The sequence below is a fragment of the Neoarthrinium moseri genome (assembly GCF_022829205.1).
Source record: "Neoarthrinium moseri strain CBS 164.80 chromosome Unknown scaffold7_Wmoseri_CBS_16480, whole genome shotgun sequence".
Classification (NCBI taxonomy): domain Eukaryota; kingdom Fungi; phylum Ascomycota; class Sordariomycetes; order Amphisphaeriales; family Apiosporaceae; genus Neoarthrinium; species Neoarthrinium moseri.
The window spans coordinates 886,438-908,931 of record NW_026055121.1 but is presented as its reverse complement, the minus strand read 5'-3'; the positions used below and the strand labels follow the sequence as shown (position 1 = coordinate 908,931).

Here is a 22,494-nt window from a genome sequence, read left to right as displayed (position 1 = left end):
CAAGGTGAGGTGTAAATGTCAATTTAAACATCATAACTGTTCGTCTGATGGTTTTCGCCAGTCGAGAAGACCGATGTGCAGGTGAAGGTCAATCCAAGAACATTTCACCTACTTGAGAGAAGGGTTCTAGACCTGTCGTTAAGTGAGGCACTTATATTCACACCGGATGCTTTGAAATATTTAAACAGCTCCCATTTCGATGGAACGACTGACTTCTCTTCCCTTTCCTCACCGGTCTCAACTCTTCAGTTGCTTCAGATCGCCTGTCATCGTGCCACCAGCCGCCACCAGTCCATCGACAGTAACCTCACGTCCTTTGACAAGACTTGCCAACGCCTATTGCACCCTCCCGTCAAGATGAAGGTTAGTTCCTCAAGCACAGCATAACGAATGGAAGGGGGGAATATATCTGCTAATATAATGCTTAGCTCTTCATTCTCTTGATTGGCGCCTTGGCAGCAGCAGTTCGTGCAGATTCACTGTCGTATGTCTATGGCAACGGGACCGAGGTGCCTGCTGCGAGCACTGCTCCTGCTGGTCATACTCACTCCAGCCACTCTGGTGGTCACATTCCCACAACGCCTGCTACCAGTATTTCTGTCGCAGTCCCTTCCGTTACTATGTCTCCTATCCATACCGAAACTTTTCAAGCTTCCACTAGCTCGGTTTCAATTACTGCCTCGCACTCTCACGGGAACAACACTCGCAAGCCTTTCACGCACAAGACTCCGCCTCACCACCCCAAGCCCACTGGCACCGGCAAGAGTATTCCTGTGCACCACCAGCATACAACTCAGCAACCTGAGCCCACAGCTGTTCCCAAGAGTACTCCAGTTGATCCAGAGCGCAGTTCACAGCACCCCAAGCCACCTGGTACCTTGAAGAGTACTCCAGCGGATCCCGAGCATAGTTCTCACCATCATAGACCTACTGGACCTCCTGAGACCACGGTGACTTTCGTAGGCCCGCACCATGATTCACTGCACCCTAAGCCCACTGGAACCATTGGGAGCACAATCATCACTCGCCCGGGTGGGCACACTTCCGACCCCCAGCCACCGCACACAACGACTATCCCTAAACCTACAGATGCGCCGTCACCTCAATGTATTGACAGCTATTGCGAGGGTATATGCCACTGCTCACCTGATGGCAAGCACGTCATGTGCAACGCAGGATTTGCTATTATACCGTCTTTGCGATCTTGTCGGTGTCCCAACCAAACCGGTAAAGCTCATAGCCACACCCGACAAGTAACTTGGACTGCGTCAGCTTGCAATTCAAAGTTGGAGGACTGTTCTACATTAACTGGGACTGTATCTTCTGAAACAGACTCCACGACCTTGCCCTATACCACGGTTTCTAGCTCCAGCTCGACATCTAGTGGAGGTATGGTCTCTCTCCCGTTCGGCATCTCACCCACGATTTCATTTGACCCACCTTTCACGAGCTCTACCTTCTCAACGTCGACCACATCAGCCAAGACCATCATCACGACCTCCTCTGATGCGTCCAAGCAGGACCCCACGAAGACAGATTCAGCAATCGTGTCATACACCTCTGACAGCACTGCTTCACCCTCTCCGTCGGCACCAGGCTGGCACGTTCATTGCAGCGATCGCTGCCGCCAGTGGTGTGTTTGCTCGGCTGACGGCGCCCTGATGTGCAGCAGTGAGGGTTTTCACTGCCAGGCTGAGTGCAGCTGCTCTCAATGATTGACCACACGGCGCGTGGACAGACAAGTACTTTCCGAATAGTCACAGCATCGGGGGACTCGGCAGAGCTATCGTGCTGGACTGAAGTATGAGAGACCTAGGTAGATAAACGGGGGGAATGCCAGCATCTTCCAAGAAGATTAGCCAATTAATATAATGACCTCCTTCCGACGAAGAATGAAGCCTCGCAGTATCGCTTTGGGTCTTGGTGTGAACTGAGGTATACTTAATGCGGCAATCCTGCGACTATGAAGTGCTTCCCCGGAGGAAATCTTTCATGCATCCACACGTTAATAACGCTGTATGGGAAATCCAATTCCTCTAGATTTTCATTCTTCTGGCTCTGTTCCATTGCTGTCGCCGCTTTTGGGGGCCTCCTGGATTATATTCCTTGTTATTCCTCTTCGTATAGTGAGTAGCACACCACCAAAGGTTTATGTTGTATTAACCTCGTGTGGAAATGGCCGGCCTCCTTTCACATACAAACAATCCTTGATCATCGTGCTCCTTGTCACCATGATACCTCGTGGGGATGTCATGTTGGTATCATCCTGGTATCTGTGTCTTGACGTGTACAACTCTATGCGAACCTATATTAGTGAACTCCCACCGCAGGATTTCTTCGGCCTCGCTCGCTTGCTTAAAGCGCTTGCTCCTCTTGAAACACCAGCAGAATCTAAAAACCAGAACCTTTAAGTCGGAGGATCCAATGTTGGTGAGCCCTGGCAACTTGGTTCTCCAAGAAAGTGAAACACTCCGCGCTTACTTAATGGCATGAAAGTTAGGCTACATCATAGGCAATTGAAGCCTCAATGCTTCCTCTTCATGATAGTCACTCAGGCGTACCCAGATGGAAAATCGAGTATTATCGATGCAAATGAATGCAGCTGTAGGACTATGCATCATCTACATATATCCATCATGGACCTTGCTTGAAATGGCTGGGATTGTTCTGTGGGTAACCAGGGATGCTGCATATTAAATTGGCAACTCCAACACCCCGTGCCACCCAGCCGCATTGAATTGAATAAGCTCTGGTCATTGAGAAATTTATCCCCTCTAAAGGTTCTGTACGACTCTTCAATCATATACGGGTTTGAAGGTACCCATATGGGACCTTTTAATGTTGCACATATAAGCACTGCGGCGAGATGTTTCGAACCAACTCATCTTTCTTGCCTGAAACGTTGAATCTAGCCCGCTTATATAACCCGCCTATGTAGTCAAGATGCTCTGGGACTACATTGTCGTTGGTGGCGGCTTGGCTGGCTCAGTGGTATTCAACAGTTTATTGGAATTCAATAATGCCCTGAAAATTCTTGTAATAGAGGCAGGGCCAAATGTCAACGACAGAGAAGATAGCTCTGGCCCAACTCGACAAACACGATTGGGGGTGACTTCGACTGGAACTATGCCTGCGTAAGCCAAGCCAACTTGGACGGTCGTTCTACTACCATGCCACAAGGCAAGGCGTTGGGTGGTGGGACTGTTATCAATTCAGGTAAGCTTAGACGTCAATCCTATTCTTGAAAGAGACTGACGAGTGTGAAGGCGCTTGGATACGTGGAAATAGGTTAGACTATGACCTCTGAGGGGAAGCTGTCAACGACACGCGATGGTCTTATGAGGGATTGCTGCCATTTATGAAGAAAACCGAGCATTTCTGGAATAGCAGCGTCAATTCGGATTAACATGGCCTGGATGGAGATATCTATGTTCAGTCTGTGACTTCCACGAACTGGCCATTCCCGCTTAGGAACTATGCCCTCCAGTCTTGGTCTGAACTTGGTGTCTCATAAGCGCCTCTTCTCGATACGAACGCCGGCAATCCCTTGGGTATAGGCAAACTTACTGAGAATAAGCACAATAGACGAAGGGAGATTGCAGCCGCAGTATACTCGTTAGACGGAATTACTGTACTGACAGATACCTTGGTTGAAAAGGTGCTCCTGAAGCAGAGCTCATGCAGCATCCCGGCTGCACATGGCGTTCGGCTGACCAATGGGACGGAGATACGCGGTCGAGAATTCATTCTATCGGCTGGCGCCATTCGTACGCCGCATCTTTCAATGCTCTCTGGTATTGGTCCGGTTGACGAACTTGCCAAACGTGATATTGACGTTCTCATTGAGTCACCCGAGGTTGGCAAGAACTTCGCAGACCACACGCTCGCAGCATTTGTCTGGAAAGTCAAGAATCCAGACGGATAGTGGGCCGTTGGCTCTTCGAATTCCCTTCTTACTCAAGAACAGTATGGCTGGGGCACTCCTGCTGATTTCCTTGTATCTACCACTGTGCCGAAGGATGGCCTTGCGACAGCCATTGAAATCGACGAAGGCGTAGCCCCGGATCCAGAGCAACATCCCTTGCTGAAGCAGAACCGGACTTTCATTGAACATGTCTACCAATATTTTGCCTCAAGCGACGGTTCTGTGGTGGAATTTGCTGCAACTGGTCTATTGCCAACAGCGCGCGGCTCCATCACACTTGCGTCAAAGAACATCAGTGATCAACCTGTCATAGACCCGAATTATTTAGGCACAGAAGTCGACCGCTATGGTTTCCGCAAAGGTTTGCGTCTGCAAATTGGATTTGCTGGCAGCAACAAAACAATCATCAGCAGGGAATCCTGAACGGCGAGCTACCAGCAACTGGCTTTGCAGAACCCCTGACAGCTGACACAACTGAAGCTTATCTGGACATGCGAGCTCGAGCTGCTGTTAGGTACGTTTTGATTGAATCAGTAAACATTATCTAACAAAATTGGGGCATGTAGGTCGAGTTATCGTTCGATGGGAAGTGCGTCAATGGGCAGAGTCGTTGATGCTCACTCAAGGGTTCACGGTGTGGCCCAGCTTAGGGTGGTCGATGCCTCAGTCCTTCCGACTATCACTACCGTACATCTACAAATTGAGACATACGCGCTAGCCGAACAAGCTGCGATTATAATTGCCAATCACAGGACATAGTATAGAGGGGAGAATTTGATGAGTGGCGAAGACATGCATCGAAGCCAGTCACGGCAAGTAAAACAACATAGTACACCGTTCTGGTGCCACCAACGCAGCGACATCATACTGTCTGAGGAGTACTCTTCAGAACCTGCATCGCTGTTCTGCTAGAGTTATATATTCGGCGTTCATAGAGACGATTCGACTCGGATGAGGAAGTATCGTGCTTGAGGCCCGCCTACCCAATATTATTCAAGCTCAGAGAAGGCTTGCTGGTATAGCCTCTGGTTACGAAATTCTCGACAGACCTGTAGTGTTGCTGGCACCGGTCTTAATGAAACAAGATACGGCACCGAAGGCGTTTTCGCAGACGGAGCGTCGTACAGCTGGAGCAAGTTTCTGTGGATGACGCGGACCTCGACGGTGCGAGGCTCGACTGTCAAACTCCATATCTGAGCACGAAGCTCATATGGGAGGCGAGAAAATGGATGAAATGTAGCCATATTGATGAACCCTGCGGCAAGAGTTCTCGCTGCCAATGCTCATGTTCGCGCTTATGACTCTTGTGTAAAATGATAATAGACGGAGCCAATGTCAGTATATTGATGCCTGGACGAAGAATCTCTTGCTCAACGACACTCGCATTCAGCGCTTTGTCTGCTTCACTGATGATACGGCTGTAAGCAAAGGTTGTGCGTGCCGGCAAACGTGCAGCGAGGTAGACGCCTGGGAAACGGAGGACCTATAGAGGACCTGTGAGCTTTTGAGTGTCTCAAGTCTACGCGGGCTAGGCAGCTGAAGTCAGTAACTCTCCACGGTCATGCCCCCCATGGTTCCCACCGGTGTTATAACAGGACAGGTCCCACAAGAACCGTTTGGCGCTTTGTAACGGGGCCAAACGACGGCCCGTCCACTCTCCCATTGAGAAGCGTTGGTAATCAGGTTCTCGGTTGGAAAGCGAAAAGGTCCCATGAGCTCTCCAGTAGGTATAAGTACAATTGGCCGATTTCATAGTAGTATTAGCCATTGTTCTGCCCGCCCGGTGAGAAGAGGACTGCTGACAGTGTCAATGCAAGCTACCTGGAAATGCAAATTGGTACAGGAGGTATATAGGAGGTAAATATATATATATATAAGCGCGAGATTCAAGAGGAGGTGACTCGAAGACTGCAAATTTGATAGCTAATGCACAAGTGTCACTGGGGCGTTGATATACCCTCTTTTTATTTTTGTATTGTACATAAATGTATATGTATGTTTTCCTGGTTAAAGCTGGTCACCTGCCAATGACAGCTGAGCAGCGACAGCTGAGCAGCCATTCAGTGATGTATACAAACTGGCTTGAACATCCGTGAAGCAAAAGCAGGTGCACAGCCAGCTCGAGCGCACCCCTTCAGCGACCAGTGTTCTCTAATATACCTAGGGAAGCATAGCAACGCACGTTGCAGCATACATGGACAGCCCCCCTGCGGCCTACCCTGGATGCTTTTAGCGAAACGCAACGCTGTTGGTCGGGTGAGGACAAGAATGCCAGCCGTAAACAGTCAGGTAGTCTGACTACATTTCAAATCAAGCCGCAAGTTAGTGACTCAAATCGAGACTTGCAGCACCTCTTCATCTTCATGAGCCTCCCGTCAGCTGTACGTCCCTTACAGTAGCGCAGCGAAAGTAGCTAAGATGCGGTGCAGGTCGGCTCGGGGCACCGTGAGACCGGCGAGAAAGCAAGTAGGACGGTAACTAGACCTTGTGTGGTGCCAGTTGTTGGCCATTGGTTGCACTCCCCCACCGTTCCCTGCATTGCGCCATCAGGACAACGGCACAACCCCAGCCCCAGACCCCCAGCAGGTCCAACCGTTCGAGGCCGGCGCAAGCAGGGTCGGGGCGGGAAGTCGATCGACCGCATGGAATGATCATCAATGGCATACGTATTGAACCAGATTTTGGGTACCGGTATTATGCAACCCTTTCAGACCTTGCATTCGGACTGCAGTGGTAGCAATTTGACGATGAAGGTAACGCTTGAAGAGGGGCTACCAGTAGACGATGGGATGGCTCGCCATATTATGTAGACCCTTTTCGGTAACGATGAACTAGACCGGCCTTGATAGATTCACAGGCCACGCCTGGCAGCTATTCCGCATCTGACCAGATCCGCGTGGGAGCCCGTACTATGTAAGGGGGGCCGCTGGAGCGTTTGCCAGCCAGTGGCCCTGCCTGTTCCGGGCAATCTCTGTCTGCTCTAGCCCGTCGCGCAACTAAGCTTGTTAGCTCGGGCAGGACTTCAGCGAGCGACGGGCCTGGCAAGCCTGGCTGGCGAAGGTGTCGGCTACGGGTCTCATCCAATCTGAACTCTGCTGTCCCGGTGCCACGACCCATTGATTGACTTTTGGCGTGCGCCTGAACCTAACTGGCGGGCAGTCAGATGATGTTATGCCAACATGAACACCGGACGAGGGTGAGGGCGGGAGCGAGTCAAACTGCCCGCCAACGTTGGAAGCCAAAATTCCCATGGGCAATGGGCAAAGGGCATTTGGGGGAGTTTTCCAAATTGAGCCATGGCCCCCTTCTCCAGACCCCACCCAGCTGCACCTAGCCAGGGTATCGCAGCGGCCGAGCTGCGCCATCTCCATTCTCGATCTGTCACTCAAATCAGGAACCAGAAGCCATCATCACAGGCAGGAAGGCATTGCGGAAACGTGAAACAGCAGGCGCACGTGTAGTTGTTCATCACGCCTCTCGAAAGGGGGAAAACTACGTTTGACGGTTTCGGGCGAAGCTTTCGCCTGGGAGCAGGCGAATGCATTCCCGTCGCTCGACTTTGGCTGCTGCCGTCTTCTGATTTGTCTCGAACGTTGTAAACATCCCGGATCTCCAGCCACTAACCGCTACCACTATTGACATACGGGGACCCTGTCCCTGGTTTCCACTTCCACTTCCCTCCACCTGAAAGAGCAATCCACGCGCCACCCCTTCTCTCCTCGTTACTCTCACCCGCCGAACCATTGACCATTGACCAGCGTTTTGCGTTCCCTGGCGTAGGCTTCGTTCTTACCAGACGCAGCATTCAATTGTTTTGCGACTCTGTATTCATTCCCAAGGCCTGTACGCTCACGCAACCCACAGAGGACTGCTCTGTTTGCGTGCCAGGGCAATCCTTCTCCAACTCCCCGTCCGATCCCCAGCGGCCCACTCAAATAGCGTGACAGCTGCGTGCGCCAGGCTGTTCCCTGAATGCTTTCGCAGCACGAGCTTGCACGATATTTCTTCGTCATCGCCGTCGACCTGGATTCTTCGATCTTTCCAAACCAACCACTGTGAGCCATGATGCCAAAGACGACGCCCGTGGACGGCGCTGCCGCCGCCAAACCCGCCAAACGCTTCGAGCTGCCGTCATTGAACTTCAACTTCGGCTCGCTGACGGACGGCACGGATATACCTCCGCCCCAGCCGTCGCCTGTGCTGGAGGTCCCAACTCCGCCCAAAACGCCGGTAGAGGAAAATGGGCCGAAGAAAGAAAGCAATGGCACCGTCAATGGGCACGCCAATGGGGCAGGAACGTCGCCGCAGTCCGACATCACTAGCACGACAGTGGGGGGCCTCAAACGCCCCATCGAAGAGGGCCCAGTGTCGCCGACCTACTCCAGCCGCGGAAGTCTGAGGAAGTATCTGAGCAAGAACCTCCTGAACACCACGTACGAAGAACATGGGGCAGTTCCTGGACAGGAAGTCTCGCGGCCGCCGAGCCGCACGGCGAGCACCATTGCTTCCGAGCGAAAGTCCAAGAGAGGCAGTGGCTGGTTTCGACGTCTGCGATCAAATGATTCGAAACGAGACAGTGTGGTGCAGTTTGAAGAAGTCAAGAAGGAGCCGCCGCCGCCCATGATCCCGGAGCTGAGCGCTTGGGAGAGCAAGGTCGACACTAACCTCAGCGACGACTTTCTCAAGGAGATCAGATAAACATCTCCCGATTGGACCGGAAGCAATCATTCATCATCTCTATCAGCCACGTCCTCGTTCCACACACTTCGCTTCCTCCTCAAATCCATGCGCCCTGGCTTGGGAGATTTTGGAGTTTCGAAGCATCCGAGGGAACCAGTTTGCCTGCCCATAATCCGGAGCCGGCGGACCGATCAACGCCTTTATCGCGATTTTTCTGAAGTTGAAGATTTAGATACCCAGCTCCCGAGCGAGCTCATTCATTGACACACGACGTCATTTTCTCATGTTTTGATTTACTGATTTGCGATTACTTACACAACGTCCTTCATGTTATATGCCTTCACACCGAATGCTCTCTTGAGCAAGGCCCGGCCATGTACGTTTGTTTCATGTACCAGTTGCGCCCGTGTACAACGTATCGAGAAAAGGGAAGGAAGAGGGTTGGGCTATTCTCGGACGTCTCGCTTCTCGGCTGGTTTCCCTGGGAAGTGGTGCAACCTGCCTGGGACTTTGTACAGCCTGAGAAAGGCCCGAAAGGACCGGGGAAGCGGGATGGAATCCATCTATTGATATCTATTGTTACAGGCTCTTGGGATACAAGAGCAACGGCCGGGTTTGGTTGATTATGTACTTGCGAATACCGGCCATTGCGGGTTTGGAGGACCGATATGGCGGGCAGAAAGGCTTTGTGTTTTCCATACCACCGCGAGCTATTCTAAGATGTTACGAAATAATGGTAGCCACAGCTTTCACGCAACAACACCAAAACCTATTATGGCCGTACGGCGTGGCCTGCATTGTCTTGGATTAGACCGAACCCTAACTTGACCTTACCAGATGCCTCACATTTACAGCAGTCGAATCGACAACGCACATGATAGCCCGCACATGAAAATAGCTAGCTTGTACGCAGGTATTGTTTTCTCAGTTATTGCAGCCTCACCGTTTCTCTCCCCGGTGGATTTGCATGTGCTCAAGAAGCATGGAGCCTGAGAGGATGAGTAAGTCCACCACCCTGGCCCCTTGGAAGGACGAGACGAGACGAGACGAGACGACGTCAACTCTATGATCCGATGACGCCCATCAGCCTAAAGGCAGCCGGGGGAACTAGAAACGCCATGAACGCAGAACGCAAAATCGAAGTTCAAGGGGCTGCATGACCTGCTGTCTTGCATGTCGGCCTGGGCCAATGGCAGCACAGATCGGCCATCATATGCCATGTGGGCGGGCGGAGCTAGGTACCACTAACTCACGTAGTGGCTAGCTCGAACGGCCATCCGTTGGACTGGACGTCTTTCGGTCAATCACCGATCAACGTCATTGCCGAGCTCGTGCCGACCTGACAGCTCCCGCAGAGCTCCAGCGCCGGTCTTCCGCGACAGCCTCACCAGAACAACGCCAATTGGGCTCCTCTCACTGGATTTCAAAACGGGCGTTCGACATACCGAGCACCGCTGGCGATCATGACCTCCCTCAGGCCCGGGAGGGCCGCCGACTCATTATCCAGATGCACCGTCCGGCCGGCGCAATGCCTGCGGACGAGGCTTGCGTCATTCCCACTAACACAGCGTCGACATAAGTCCGGTCCCTACGGCTACACACAAGCCAAGTCGCTCGTCTTCAGCAAGTTCGGCGAGCCGAGCGACGTCCTGAGGTGAGCTTGTTTCCGTCTCCCTGCCATTCAACGAGCCTGTGGAATGTCCTCTTACTGACACATGCACCGGGCCAGATTGCACACCCACTCCATCTCGCCCTCACTGCCCTCCTCGTCTCTGCTCCTCCGCGCCCTCGCCGCCCCAATCAACCCGGCCGATGTCAACACGATCCAGGGGACCTATGGCGTCAAGCCGTCCTTCAGCCCGCTGATCGGCACCACGGAGCCGTCAGTCATCCCCGGCAACGAGGGCGTCTTCGAGGTGGTCTCGGGCAGCTCGGCGACCGCGTCCAAGGGCGACTGGGTCATCCCGGCCAAGACGGGCTTCGGCACCTGGCGCACGCACGCCGTGGCCCCCGCCGACGCCGTGCTGCGCGTCGAGCGCGACGGCCTCACCCCGGTCCAGGCGGGGACCGTCGCCGTCAACCCGTGCTCGGCCTACCGCATGCTGCGCGACTACGCCGACCCGCCGCTGCGCGAGGGCGACTGGTTCGTGCAGAACGGCGCCAACTCCGGCGTCGGCCGCGCCGCCATCCAGCTGGCCCGCCTGTGGGGGTACCGCAGCATCAACGTGGTGCGGGCGCGCGACAGCGAGGCCGCCACCGAGGCCCTGAAGCAGGAGCTGCGCGGGCTCGGCGCCGACCATGTCGTCACCGAGGACGAGTTCCAGAGCCGCGAGTTCCGCGACCAGGTCAAGGAGTGGACGCGCGGCGGGCGCGAGGGCATCCGGCTCGGGCTCAACTGCGTCGGCGGGCGCTCGGCCCAGACCATGGCCAAGCTGCTGGGCGCCGACGCCAGCCTGGTCACGTACGGCGGCATGTCGCGGCAGCCCGTGGCGCTGCCGACCGGCCTGCTCATCTTCAAGAACATCAAGTTCGTCGGGTTCTGGCTGAGCCGCTGGGCCGACGGCGACTCGGCCGCCAAGGCGCAGACCGTCAACGAGATCCTGGGCCTCGTGCGCGACGGCAAGTTCAAGGACACCCCCGTCGTCGACGTCCCCTGGGGCTGGGACACGGAGGAGAGCGTGCTGCGGGAGGCGGTTCAGGGCACGCTGGAGGGCTTCAGGAAGGGCAAGGGTGTCTTCGTGTTTGGCGAAACTTGAGAGCGAGGATAGATGGCAGGAACCGTCTAGGTGTACAATAGTGCAAGGGGGCCAACTATTGGGTATTCTGCGACCTACGCACCCCCGGGATATGGCAAGTGGGTGATATTACAAAAGCATCGAGCCAGTGATGCAGGAAGATTGGACGTCGGGTGTTTAAGCACACTCGAGGTCCGTGGGCCTTACGCTTTCTGTGTCTCCCAAACAGAGTAGACTGAGATCTCTAAGATATTCATGAGCCAGACCAAAAGCACTGGCAAGCTCTCCAGAAGAGCCTATTGGCGTCTAACACTTCCTCTTCTTCCCTTCAATCGTGAAGTCATATTCTGATAGGATCCTCCTTGGTGCCCTTGCCACCGTATCCGGGCGCCTGTGGCTGTGGCGCCTCTACCGGTCCTTCCACCCGACCATTCTCTTTTCCCTAGCCAGACATGGCGTACGTCTTGGTCCACTCCTTGGCCGTCTCGATGGCCTTGTTCTCGTCCTCCTTCCAGCTCTTGGCCACATCCGCCGCCAGCGGGTCGTCCGGGTTGGGAGCGCCGAGCAGGGCCTGGATCGAGAGCAGGATAGTCCGGATCTGCAGGGCAGGGGACCAGTTGTCTGCGGCCAAATGTCAGCGGTCTGTGTACCAAGGCAGCTCTCCGGCAAGGGGTGGGCGGTTTTACTCTTTAGCACGTCGAGACAGATGCGGCCGAGCTTGTCGACGTTCGGGTGGTAGATCTTGGTGAGGAAGCGGATTTTGGGCGGCACCATGGGGTAGTCGTCTGTCAGGAAGAGCTCCAGCTTGAATTTGCCACCTGTAAGAAGAAATATATGACCGTCAGCGATCCGCACAGCCATGTATGCGACATCCTCGGTTGTAGGTCCCGTTGGTGTTTCTACGTACCCTCATACGGGGAGCCCGACGGGCCATGGATCTCGACGTCGAAATATCGCAGGTTGTCGTCGTGGGGTACAGCACTGATGCCGGGGACGCTGCAACGGACGGTCAGCATCGGGGCCCTGAGATCAAGCCCGTGTAATACACGGTTGGTTCTACCCACGGCTCCGTCATCAGACGCTCGGTCTCCTTGACAATCCGTTTGGGCAGCGCCATGTCGTCGTTTGATGCGATTCTGTTCGACTCGTTCGATCTTGCGAGGCAGTGTCACCGATTGCTTTTCCGTGTTGAGCGACTCGGATATGGTTATCTTGGGTCCTGTGGACTCCAGACAGGTGCGGCAACAATGGTATAAAGCAAAATAAATTCGTAAAGGGTAGCAAAAGCACTGTTCGATCGAATGACGGCTGCCAGTCTTCGGGGCTGCGGCTTCGGTGGGGTTCGCAGCCGGGGTGTGCGGCTTGGTGTGCGGCTTCGTGAGTCGGCGGCGGCAGTCTTTGGCAAGAGACCTTGGTACGTAAGTGAACTAGGATGACTGAAAACCTCAAGCGCGTGGCAGATGCGGTCTCTGTGAGTCTCGAGACAAGATAGCACAAAGCAACAAGGTGAAGAGGTAGGCGGTTTCGACGACACAGCCTCAAGATCTATCTATATCTGTGATCAAGTGACGTTGAACGAGATTCACTGCACCACATCATGCCCAGCCCCGGGCGATAAGGCCGCCCGCCTGGCGCGGGGTCTCTCTCACTGAAGGCTTGACGACAGTCACTACCTAGGTACGGAGTACAAAAAGTTGGAACCCGAACAACTCCAAGGCTGCCCCTCAATCAGCCCCCAAAGCCGCTGGGCAGACCCAGGCCTGGCAGGCTTGCCAGGTATCTTTCCCGCTAGGATCTACTGGAGAGTACCTGGAGGCGCCTCGCTTGCGCTAACGCCTTCCAGTATAATCTGCCCCTAACTAAAGCGAGAGCTCCCGTGCACGGACGCCTTCCGACAACCCAACCCAGGCGCTTGGGCCCTCACCAGCTCTCACTCACCTCGTGCTGCTCTGGTGTAACAGTTACCTTGGGTTCCTTAGCTGCGACTGCGAGTCGCTGTCTGGTGTGCGGTTTCTTATCACTCTTCCATCCGGGCCAGCAGCATGTGCTGCTCGACGGGACCATCCTGCCTGTCGACTTGTGTTTATTAAGCATTAATAGGGAGTTCATGGGCGTCCGAGGCTGCTCCATGAGACCAGCTGCTCACGTGGCCAACGAGGTGACGGCGCATGGAGGACGACAGTAATGAGCTGTGGGCTGTTATATAACTTCCAACCGGGAGCTGTCAGAGTGCTGGATGCCATGAGCGCCCTGGCTGTGTCGTGACCACAGCCAAGATGCCTTCCATCATGGATCAACCGAAGAAGAAGGCCAAGGTGATCCGGAACGCCTACGACAGCGAGACATTCGATGCCGATGTATCCATCCACGTGGATGGTCTGGTGGGCTCTGCCACCATCTCACCCAGCGGTCGTGATGTTGCTCTTGCATCGTGAGTCCTCCTGCTGCAAGATAGCATTGTTCTTTGCTGACTGGAGTGACAGCCCCGAGGGTTTGGCCATCATCGATCTGGACTCGCCCTACAGCCCGCCTCGAAGACTTAGCAGCCATGGCTCTCCCTGGCTGGTGGTCGATGTTCAGTGGTCCCCGTTCGCCGCGCGTGACTATTGGGTGGCATCAACGGCTAATCACCGCTGTCTCATTTGGAATCTCAACCTAAGGGAAGATGCCGCGAATGGTGCCATCGAACATTCTCTGCACGGCCACAGCAGAGCCATCACCGACATCAATTTCTCCGCACACCATCCTGACTTCCTGGCCACTTGCTCCGTCGACGGCTACGTCCACAGCTGGGACCTGCGAAAACCCAGGAAGCCCGTTCTGACCTTCTGTGACTGGTACGCCGGCGCCACGCAGGTCAAGTACTGCCGCCAGGACGCAAACATCCTTGCCTCGTCCCACGACCGCTGGCTTCATATCTGGGACAGGAGGAAGACGTCGAAACCCCTCAAATCCATCAACGCCCACACCTCCAAAATCTACGGCCTCGACTGGAACCGTATGAAAGCCTCCAGCGTTGCCACTTGTTCTCTGGACCGGACCATCAAGCTGTGGGACTATGAGGTTTCTGACGAACCCGAGCGGGTCATCCAGACTGATTTTCCAGTATGGCGTGCGCGGCACTGTCCGTTCGGATCCGGCCTCTTGGCCATGCCGCAGAGCGATCCCGGAAACCTATATCTCTACGATTGGAATAAGCGCGACGATGAGCCTGCCGATGCTGCCGTGGAGCCTGTATCCGTATTTCCCGGCCATGGCAGCCACAAGGCTAAGGAGTTTCTTTGGAGAGCACGAGGCAGCGTGGTCGATGACACAGACTTACGTGAATTTCAGCTGGTGTCCTGGGGCGAAGATAACGAACTGCGCTTACACAGAATCGAACCGCAGACACTGGAGAAGGTCGGCCATGTAAGAGGGGGAACGGCGCAGCAGAGACTCAACATCACCAGGATAGGCGCCACATACAAGACTTATCGATCTTTTGGAGATACAGCCTTCCGTGAGAGGAGAACGACCACCATGAGTAGTGGGCCTCGTCCAGGAAGCGGTGATGACCGGTACAGGCGTAGTGCGCTCACCATTGGGATGCAGACCATGTCGGGTCAATACTCCAAGACGGGTGCTGCATCCTGGAGGAGCACTTCTATGAAGGCAAAAACGGCGTCTAGCAGGTCGACAGACCGGAAACCGGATCAGCTTGGCTGGATGAAAGGAATCACCATGAGCAAGAAGAAGAGGCCGCCCGTGGCTCCCCCGCAGAGGAAAGAATCAAAAGACTCAAGCATGTTCGGGTCGACATTTCACGATCATTGGGAAGAGCCAGAACCTTTGAATGACGAGATCCTCCGCCTCGACAACAGACTGCCTAACGTGCAATGGGACAACGTTGACATGAACACACTCATCGTTGACGCCTCTTTGAAAGGCCCCTGGGGCGCCAATGGCGATCCCATATACATCAAGGTGAAAGTGGATGTTCCACATCACTACCCCAAGTCCAAGGCACCGAAATTCTTCATTGAGAAAACAGCTTTGATGTCTGATCAAACGCACAAGAGGATTGAATCAGAGGTGAACCAAGTCGCCAGCCAGTTTGCCAAGAAGCAGCAGAACTGCCTTGAAGTAGCTTTCAGCTATCTGCTTGGCGAGACCGATCTTTCGAGTAGCACGTCGTTCTTTAAGAATGTTCGAGACCTGGACGATGAACTCGATGCACTCGCCGATGATAGTTCGAGCGAGGATGAAGATAACGATATCCCTGCTGGCGGTTCGGCAAGCATGTCTCAAGAGCTCACCGCCAGTGTCGAACTAGATCGAGATGCTACTCTCGCGCCCCTGAATCGTGGCACTGTGCCACCCATTCCCCGGACTTGTGGTGCACGTTGGTCCAATGACGGGACGCTAGTTTGTTTCTTTCCTTCCAAGGATGAGAGGGCCAAGGCTCTGTTATTCGCACCTACAGATACCTACAAAGAGAAGCCCAAGGGTGGGCCAACATTTGCAGGATTCGGCAGATTACAGCAGGATTCACCACCTCCGCGACAGAGGCTCGACGGCTCGTCAATGGCCGAAGACCATTCTGACACGGAAGATGATGACGACTCCTCGAGTTCAAGCGATTCAGAGAATACATATATGCATAAGATCAGTATGTGGTATCTTCCAAACAAGCGCTTCAAGAAGACGTTTAGTGGGAGTTACTCTATGCGTTCCAGCGGCGCGGGCACAGGTGTTGATACCGGCACCGGAACCGGGACAAGCAGACGTCGTGCTGCGAAACCCAAGAACATCGTAGCGCTGCACAACTTCACAGAGTTGTTGCCATCCAGAAGGGAGCTAGCCGACGAATATCGAATCTTTGGCGATGGTCCAGAGGTATGTGAGCATAACGCTGAGGTCGCTCGAAAATACGGACGCTCCGATTTAGAGCAGGTCTGGAGGTATGCGGCTCTGCTTCTGCGTAAAGATATCCCTTTGGAACTCTTGCAGCAAGGTCAGCGCGGTAACGCAGTCTTGTTCGTCGCCAAGGACATTGTGTCACGATTCAAGGGACTACGATCCAACCACCTAGACCACACCCTTAAAGGCAGAGTGAAGTGGGGCATGCACCCGTTGGCCAAGGACTTCATACAAGATCTATTCGACTACTTTGAGAAGAATGCTGACATTCAGATGTTGGCAATGCTCTCCTGCATTTTCAATGAATCTACAGCGGAAGATGGCGTGGCATATGCGGAGTCTCATCTCTCACAACCCGAGACGCCACTTCCAATGAAGACGCCATCATTCTCTCTCGACTATTTCCCGACCGACGCCTCATTATGGCACACGAATGCCAATGTCAGGAGCCAGGCCGCTTCAGCCGTCTCAACGCCTGGAGCTAGTTATACTCCACTCCGTATGCCAGGCTCATGGGATTCGACCGATGGGTATTGGCTCGGAGACCCTGGTTCCAACTCTTATTCGTGTGGAGAGACGCCTCCCTCGAGAACACCTCGAGACACCCTCTCCGAATATGATGCGACACAAAGTCTCTCTACATCTCCCGAACCTCGCCTGTCACGCCGTATCAATGCCACATTGACCCAGAGTTTTGCTTCCAGCTTTTCCAGACCGTTTGCAAGCACCGCATCCACGTCGCCACCGACCCGTAAGCGGCCAAGCCCAGGGGAGAACTTCCTTGGAAATCTGACGGCGAATGTAACCTGGGGCAATTCTACATTTATTGCACCTACTTCTGAACCTACGACGACCCGTAATTCCATTTCTGATGATGAGCTGAGGCTGGATGACGAGCAGACACTGGTTTGCACTTCCATCTCGGTGCACATCGAGGACCAATCTCAATTCGACGACGACGGCTGGCTGACGGAACCGTTGCTTGAACCATCCCGCGATGCTACGTATGAGCACTACAGACTTGCATATGCAGAGATGCTGTTAATGTGGAGCCTGCCTCTTTCCCGCCTTGAAGTCTTGAAATTCAACGTGCTACGAGGCGAGCACGCGGTGCATCCAGCAGCACGAGTTGGAAGTCTGGACCAAGAAAGCTTTCATGATTCCCATCATAGCAACGACAATCTTAGTCACACTACCCTCACTTTAACTCACCCTGGCACCAAGTCTCCGATTGTGCTAGGAAAGAAGGAGCATCTTCAATCTATCATCAACTCAAACCGGGGGCTTGATGTCGTAGGACTGTGCCGTGTGCACGAGACACATCTCGATCCCATCCAAGCCACATATCCCAACGCATCCATAGGTGGGGCTTCCGGTATTTGCAATCGCTGCAAACGCACGCAATTGCAGCTCTCATGCGTCTACTGTCGAGAACCGATCGACGCGATGTATGTGCCTTGCCTTGGGTGCGGCTGTGCAATTCACGAAGCGTGTCTGGCAGAGTGGCACTCTCATGGCGAGACGGAATGCCCAGCAGGCGATGAGTGCGATTGCGTGGAGGAAGCCTGCAACGGACAGGTCGAGACCTGGGCTGTGTTGCAAGGCGCGTTGCGTCAAGGCAAGGTCCATCACCAGCAGCAGCCCTCCGATGAGAGTAATGGCCTTCTTACACCAAACCGCGAGGTAAGCGGCATCGGTGAAAAGGGTGAATGGGAAAGTATTGCGAGCGGATCACAACTTCCACTCGCTGACGAACAAGGCAAGCCAATCAACATTGGTGAGGGCCAACAACCTTTGAGCGCTGCGAGAATCAGCCTTGGCAACCGACTGAAGAAATCAGCCGGACATTGGGGCAGCTCAGCCAGCCTCAGGAAGAAGTCCGGCAGCGTATCTTCTGCACTCGGGAGACGATAGGGCAGTCTCGCGGATGTGGCGGGACTGCGTCGGGACGGTGACGAGAAGGAGACCGAGCGTAGGAGAAATTTGTCTGGATAATGTTGGTTTGTAATGTAATTATAGCATCGCACAGGGTAAGCGTTGTCAGGTAATTTCCGGAATCTGACGGCCGGAAAATAATCATTGATCGGGGGTGTCGCGTCAGAGCAATGAGCTTTGCTGACAGACGCTACTGGTTCTTGAGAGAACTCACACAGCTATATTAAACTACGAAAAGAAGTTGATAATGCCCGAAAGTAATGACTATGTAAACGTGGCCCTGTACCTATCGCTCGACTGGTTGAAGTTTCACGAACAAAGGCCCCTTTTCCCAAGTCAAGTAGGTCTTCTGGGACATCCATCCTTTACTCTCTGGTAATACCTCAATGTCGTAGTGCCACAATGTCTTTGCCAGAAGTAGTCGCAGCTCGAGCTGAGCCAGGCTAACCCGCAAATTAGCGTCTTACTATATGATCTTCAACCGACTTCAACTTACTTTTTCCCGATGCAGTTTCTAGGCCCGTACGAGAATGGCTCGTACACCTCCCTCTTGTCGGATGCAAATCGAGGGTCGTCCGGGTAGAGCCACCGCTCGGGTATGAATTCTTTCGGGCGTGAGAAGTTGGATGGGTGCCGGTATGCTACGTAGTGATTCATCGTCACCGATGTGCCGCCCGGCACGTACTCGCCACAGATCTCGGCCCCCCCAGGGGGAACGATGCGTATCAGCCCTCCCCCGCCCGGGACGTAGATGCGGAGGCCCTCCTTGACGACGGCATTGAGGTACTCCATCTCGGCCAGGGGCCCTAGGGTTATCTCGTCGCTCGTTTTGAAGGTGGCACGGATCTCGTCCACGAGCTTCCGGTAGACTGGCGGGTTCCTGCCGAGATAGTATATCACGCCGGAGAGGTTCGTTGCCGTCGTCTCGGTGCCGGCCACCATGAACATGGAGGCATTGGCGTGCATCTCGCTGGGCGTCAGCCCCTTGCCGTCCTCGTTGTGCCGGAGGACGAAGCTCCACAGATCGGGCTTGTTGTGGTCCGTGTAGCTCAGGCGCTTGTCGACCAGGTTGGACGCGAAGCGGAAGTGCTCCTGGGCCTTTGCCCGCAGCGTCGACGCCGTCAGCCAGTTGAGCAGCGGGCCCAGCACCGGCACGTCGAGCAGCACGGCCCGGAAGACGACGTACTTGAGCCCATCGAAGATGATGCGCACCCACGGCACGTAGTCGGCCTTCTCCAGCATGCCTAGCGGCTCGCCAAATGCCAGCTCCGCCATGATGTCGAACGTGGTGAAGTTGAAGAAGTCCACGATGTCGATCCGCCCATCCCGCCGATTCACCTCGCCCATCTTGAGCGCCATCTGGTTCGCGTACTGCGCAAGTAGCGGCTCCTGCGCCACCAATGCCGAGTTACTGAAGGCATGCGAGAACAGCCGGCGCACTACAATAACAGCTCAAGTCAATATTGTCCTTATGAATCCGATCCATCTATCCAAGTATGCGTGTCTTCTTGTGACACAGCACTCATAAGCCTCTATATTCGCCCCGAAGAGGGGTGGAGGGGGGGAAAGGGAAGGCTAGAGTATAACGATTACCGGCGCTACTCACTGCGCGCGTGGTCCTCGTACGGTGCGCTCACGAGGTTCTGGGCGGCCGCCTGGGGATCGCCGAAGAAAGTCGTGTCCTTGCCCATCTCGCGGCGGCCGGCGGGCTGGCGCCCGAAGACGTCGCGCCAGCACTGGGCATTGATGTAGGACAGCTCGCCGGGGGCGATGCGCACGACGGCGCCGTAGCGCGCGTGCAGCTCGTCGCTGCGGCGCCCGAAGTCGCCCGTCAGCCAGGCCAGCTGCTTGGGGATCCGCGTCGCCCGCCAGAGCAGCGGGCCCGGGTACCGGCGCAGCGGGTGGAAGAAGACGTTGTAGACGCAGGTCCCGAGGAACTGCGGTTCATGTGTATACGCTTAGCGCCCCCTCCTCGCGGTCGCAAGTGTATAGGCTACGTATAGTCTTGGGACGCCGTACCTTGAGGGCAAACACCGCCGCTACGGCGAGGGTTGCTGTTGCGAGCGAGAACGGCATCTTGATCTTGTGTTGGTGGGAATTGTTCGCATTCAACGAGTAGGCTTGTTCTCAGTTGGAGGCGGGACTTGTGCTCCCACATGTATCACGAAACACGCAGCTTTCCCTGGTACGATATCTCGTGTGGGGACAGATACGAATACGGTTGATTATGCATGGGTTATCATTGACCATGATGTTATCCTCTCACGATGGAACATTGTCGGCTATGGTCGTCCGGATTATCGAATTGGTAAGGCGTTATCTAATACAGATAAAGTCAACTGATGTCTTAGTGATCTCAGCTTATGAGTTGAGTTGGTAAGAAACGGAACCGGTTAGCTCGAAATTCATTTAGCAGAGTATAGAATGCTGCCGGCCTGTGGATACTCAGAAGGTTGTGTATCGTTCCCGAGACGTTTTGGGAATTTTTATACGTTCAAGATGGGTGTATGGCACAAAGGCCGCCTGATTACAGGACTCACTCAAGCTGGCGGTGATGTCCAAACGCTCCCGAGGCCGCGAGAGTCAACGCATGTCGGTATAAAGCCCGCAGTGCAATGCCGCTCCTCAGTCTACAGTAATACAGATTACAACGCGGCTGTCCTATAAGACTCCGTCTCCAATTTGGGCTGACAAAATATCACTACTGCGGCATGTTTGAGACTCAAGGAAACATGTCTTACCGCCACGTCTCAGTCTTGATTGCGTGATTGGCTTCCAGCTCGACGACCCCTCCCCCACTACCGACGTCACCAAATCCCAGGCGTTGGGACTTTCCACTGAAGGAGAAGCTTAAGCTTACAGCACTCAGGAAACTCATTTCCAGAACACAGTAAAAGCTCGATTATTCTTCAGCCATTACCGACGCCCAAAAGCTCCGAGCTAGTATTGCGGCAATGCCTAGAGTCTTGGTTGTGGGTGCAACGAGAGGTCTCGGTGCCTCGGTGGTGAAGCAATACACTTCTGAGAATCCACAGTCAGTCTATGCCACAACACGTTCCGAATCGAAGCCGGACGGCTTTCCCGAGGGCATCACCTGGCTCTCGAAGGTTGACCTGACGAACCCCGATGTTGGAAATGTGTTGGCCAAGCAGTTGAAAGGAGAGGACCCGCTTGATACTGTCGTACGCACCCTCTGATCAGCCCCGAGACAGCGTTCGGTTGCTAAATCAGGATAGGTAATCACTGCTGGGCGCTTCGTGACAGAAGACTTCTCGGCCGAGAAGGGACCCAACTGGGGTGAGGAGGTCACCATGTATACCACAAGCTCCATCGCGCCCGTTTTCATTGTCCACCAGCTCGCGCATTCTGGTCTACTCAAGTCGGGTTCCAAGGTCGTGCTGGTGTCGAGCGAGTCTGGCAGCATCACGCTCCGTCACGAGTCTGAGGGCGGAGGAAACTATGCGCATCACGCCTCCAAGGCTGCTCTCAACATGGTTGGCAAGCTCTTGAGCCTTGATCTGAAGGACAAGGGCGTCATCATCAGCATCATACACCCTGGGTTCATGCGCACTGAAATGACCAAGGGGGTAGGGTTCGATAAGTACTGGGATGATGGGGGAGGTAAGCTGTCCCATGTTACTCCCCAAACAGCTTGGTTCAGATACTAACTCGCTCTTGCTCAGCGGTAACACCAGATGAAGCGGCAACGAGTCTCATTGACTGGACGGAGAAGCTTGATATCAGCAAATCGGGAGAATACTGGGCTCCGCGTGGACCAAGAGATATCGGAACTGCGGAGCCAGTTCTTGGACAAGGCTTGTCGACGCCCTTGCAATTGCCTTGGTGATAGTGATAGTGATACTGTAGGTACCTACCTAGTTCGGTAGACTAGAGATGTGGTTTAGAGAGCTGAGTGCTGCGAGACGCCCGGAATACCGAGTCTAGAGTTTGCGCTTTCTCAGGTGTACCCCTGCTCAGCGGAAGACGTACGGACTAGAAGTAGATAAAGAGTTCTCATCCTCTAAGGCCATTGAAAAGACCCCTTTGGCTGATGTTTTTGGGATGATGCCGCCCCATTGCGCTGAGGACAGCTTGGAAGGGTCGCTCCGAGTCAACCGCCCACCTCCCCCCGGTCTCGTCAGCGAGGCTTCACAACCCCTGAAGGACGAGCCTCGGTGCCCGGAAGATCCCTGGTTGTCAAGTGACTGTGTCCAGCATCAGTCGATCAGTTTGGTAAGATTTCCCCACAACACTCAAGTAGACTGGAGCCTCAAATGTGGGGTCGCTTGTGAAAAGGGGTCTCTGCCATCATCCTGCCCC

At 54.4% G+C, this 22,494-nt stretch overlaps 8 protein-coding genes across 8 annotated transcripts; 6 read left to right on the top strand and 2 right to left on the bottom strand.

Annotated features, from left to right (window-relative positions):
• Positions 1–357: 357 nt before the first annotated feature.
• Positions 358–1,715, top strand: JN550_003227 (uncharacterized protein; the record flags this gene model as incomplete). Its single annotated transcript, XM_049314608.1, has 2 exons — positions 358–363; positions 429–1,715. 2 exons carry the CDS (start codon positions 358–360, stop codon positions 1,713–1,715), a joined length of 1,293 nt encoding a protein of 430 aa, XP_049175062.1.
• Positions 1,716–2,943: 1,228 nt separating this feature from the next.
• Positions 2,944–4,348, top strand: JN550_003226 (uncharacterized protein; the record flags this gene model as incomplete). Its single annotated transcript, XM_049314607.1, has 3 exons — positions 2,944–3,134; positions 3,586–3,904; positions 3,968–4,348. The coding sequence occupies 3 exons, from the start codon at positions 2,944–2,946 to the stop codon at positions 4,346–4,348; spliced, it is 891 nt and encodes a 296-aa protein (XP_049175061.1).
• Positions 4,349–7,990: 3,642 nt separating this feature from the next.
• JN550_003225 (uncharacterized protein) lies at positions 7,991–8,623 on the top strand (the record flags this gene model as incomplete). Its single annotated transcript, XM_049314605.1, has 1 exon — positions 7,991–8,623. The coding sequence occupies one exon, from the start codon at positions 7,991–7,993 to the stop codon at positions 8,621–8,623; it is 633 nt and encodes a 210-aa protein (XP_049175060.1).
• Positions 8,624–10,068: 1,445 nt separating this feature from the next.
• Positions 10,069–11,361, top strand: JN550_003224 (uncharacterized protein; the record flags this gene model as incomplete). The annotated part of the gene is made up of 2 exons (XM_049314604.1): positions 10,069–10,259; positions 10,335–11,361. The coding sequence occupies 2 exons, from the start codon at positions 10,069–10,071 to the stop codon at positions 11,359–11,361; spliced, it is 1,218 nt and encodes a 405-aa protein (XP_049175059.1).
• A 421-nt stretch (positions 11,362–11,782) lies between these two features.
• On the bottom strand, positions 11,783–12,457 carry JN550_003223 (uncharacterized protein; the record flags this gene model as incomplete). Its single annotated transcript, XM_049314603.1, has 4 exons — positions 11,783–11,961; positions 12,027–12,158; positions 12,248–12,336; positions 12,405–12,457. The coding sequence occupies 4 exons, from the start codon at positions 12,455–12,457 to the stop codon at positions 11,783–11,785; spliced, it is 453 nt and encodes a 150-aa protein (XP_049175058.1).
• Positions 12,458–13,616: 1,159 nt separating this feature from the next.
• On the top strand, positions 13,617–18,153 carry JN550_003222 (uncharacterized protein; the record flags this gene model as incomplete). The annotated part of the gene is made up of 2 exons (XM_049314602.1): positions 13,617–13,771; positions 13,824–18,153. The coding sequence occupies 2 exons, from the start codon at positions 13,617–13,619 to the stop codon at positions 18,151–18,153; spliced, it is 4,485 nt and encodes a 1,494-aa protein (XP_049175057.1).
• Positions 18,154–18,460: 307 nt separating this feature from the next.
• Positions 18,461–20,250, bottom strand: JN550_003221 (uncharacterized protein; the record flags this gene model as incomplete). The annotated part of the gene is made up of 4 exons (XM_049314601.1): positions 18,461–18,617; positions 18,671–19,613; positions 19,781–20,111; positions 20,194–20,250. The coding sequence occupies 4 exons, from the start codon at positions 20,248–20,250 to the stop codon at positions 18,461–18,463; spliced, it is 1,488 nt and encodes a 495-aa protein (XP_049175056.1).
• Positions 20,251–21,128: 878 nt separating this feature from the next.
• On the top strand, positions 21,129–22,021 carry JN550_003220 (uncharacterized protein; the record flags this gene model as incomplete). The annotated part of the gene is made up of 3 exons (XM_049314600.1): positions 21,129–21,356; positions 21,411–21,795; positions 21,858–22,021. 3 exons carry the CDS (start codon positions 21,129–21,131, stop codon positions 22,019–22,021), a joined length of 777 nt encoding a protein of 258 aa, XP_049175055.1.
• Positions 22,022–22,494: the final 473 nt, after the last annotated feature.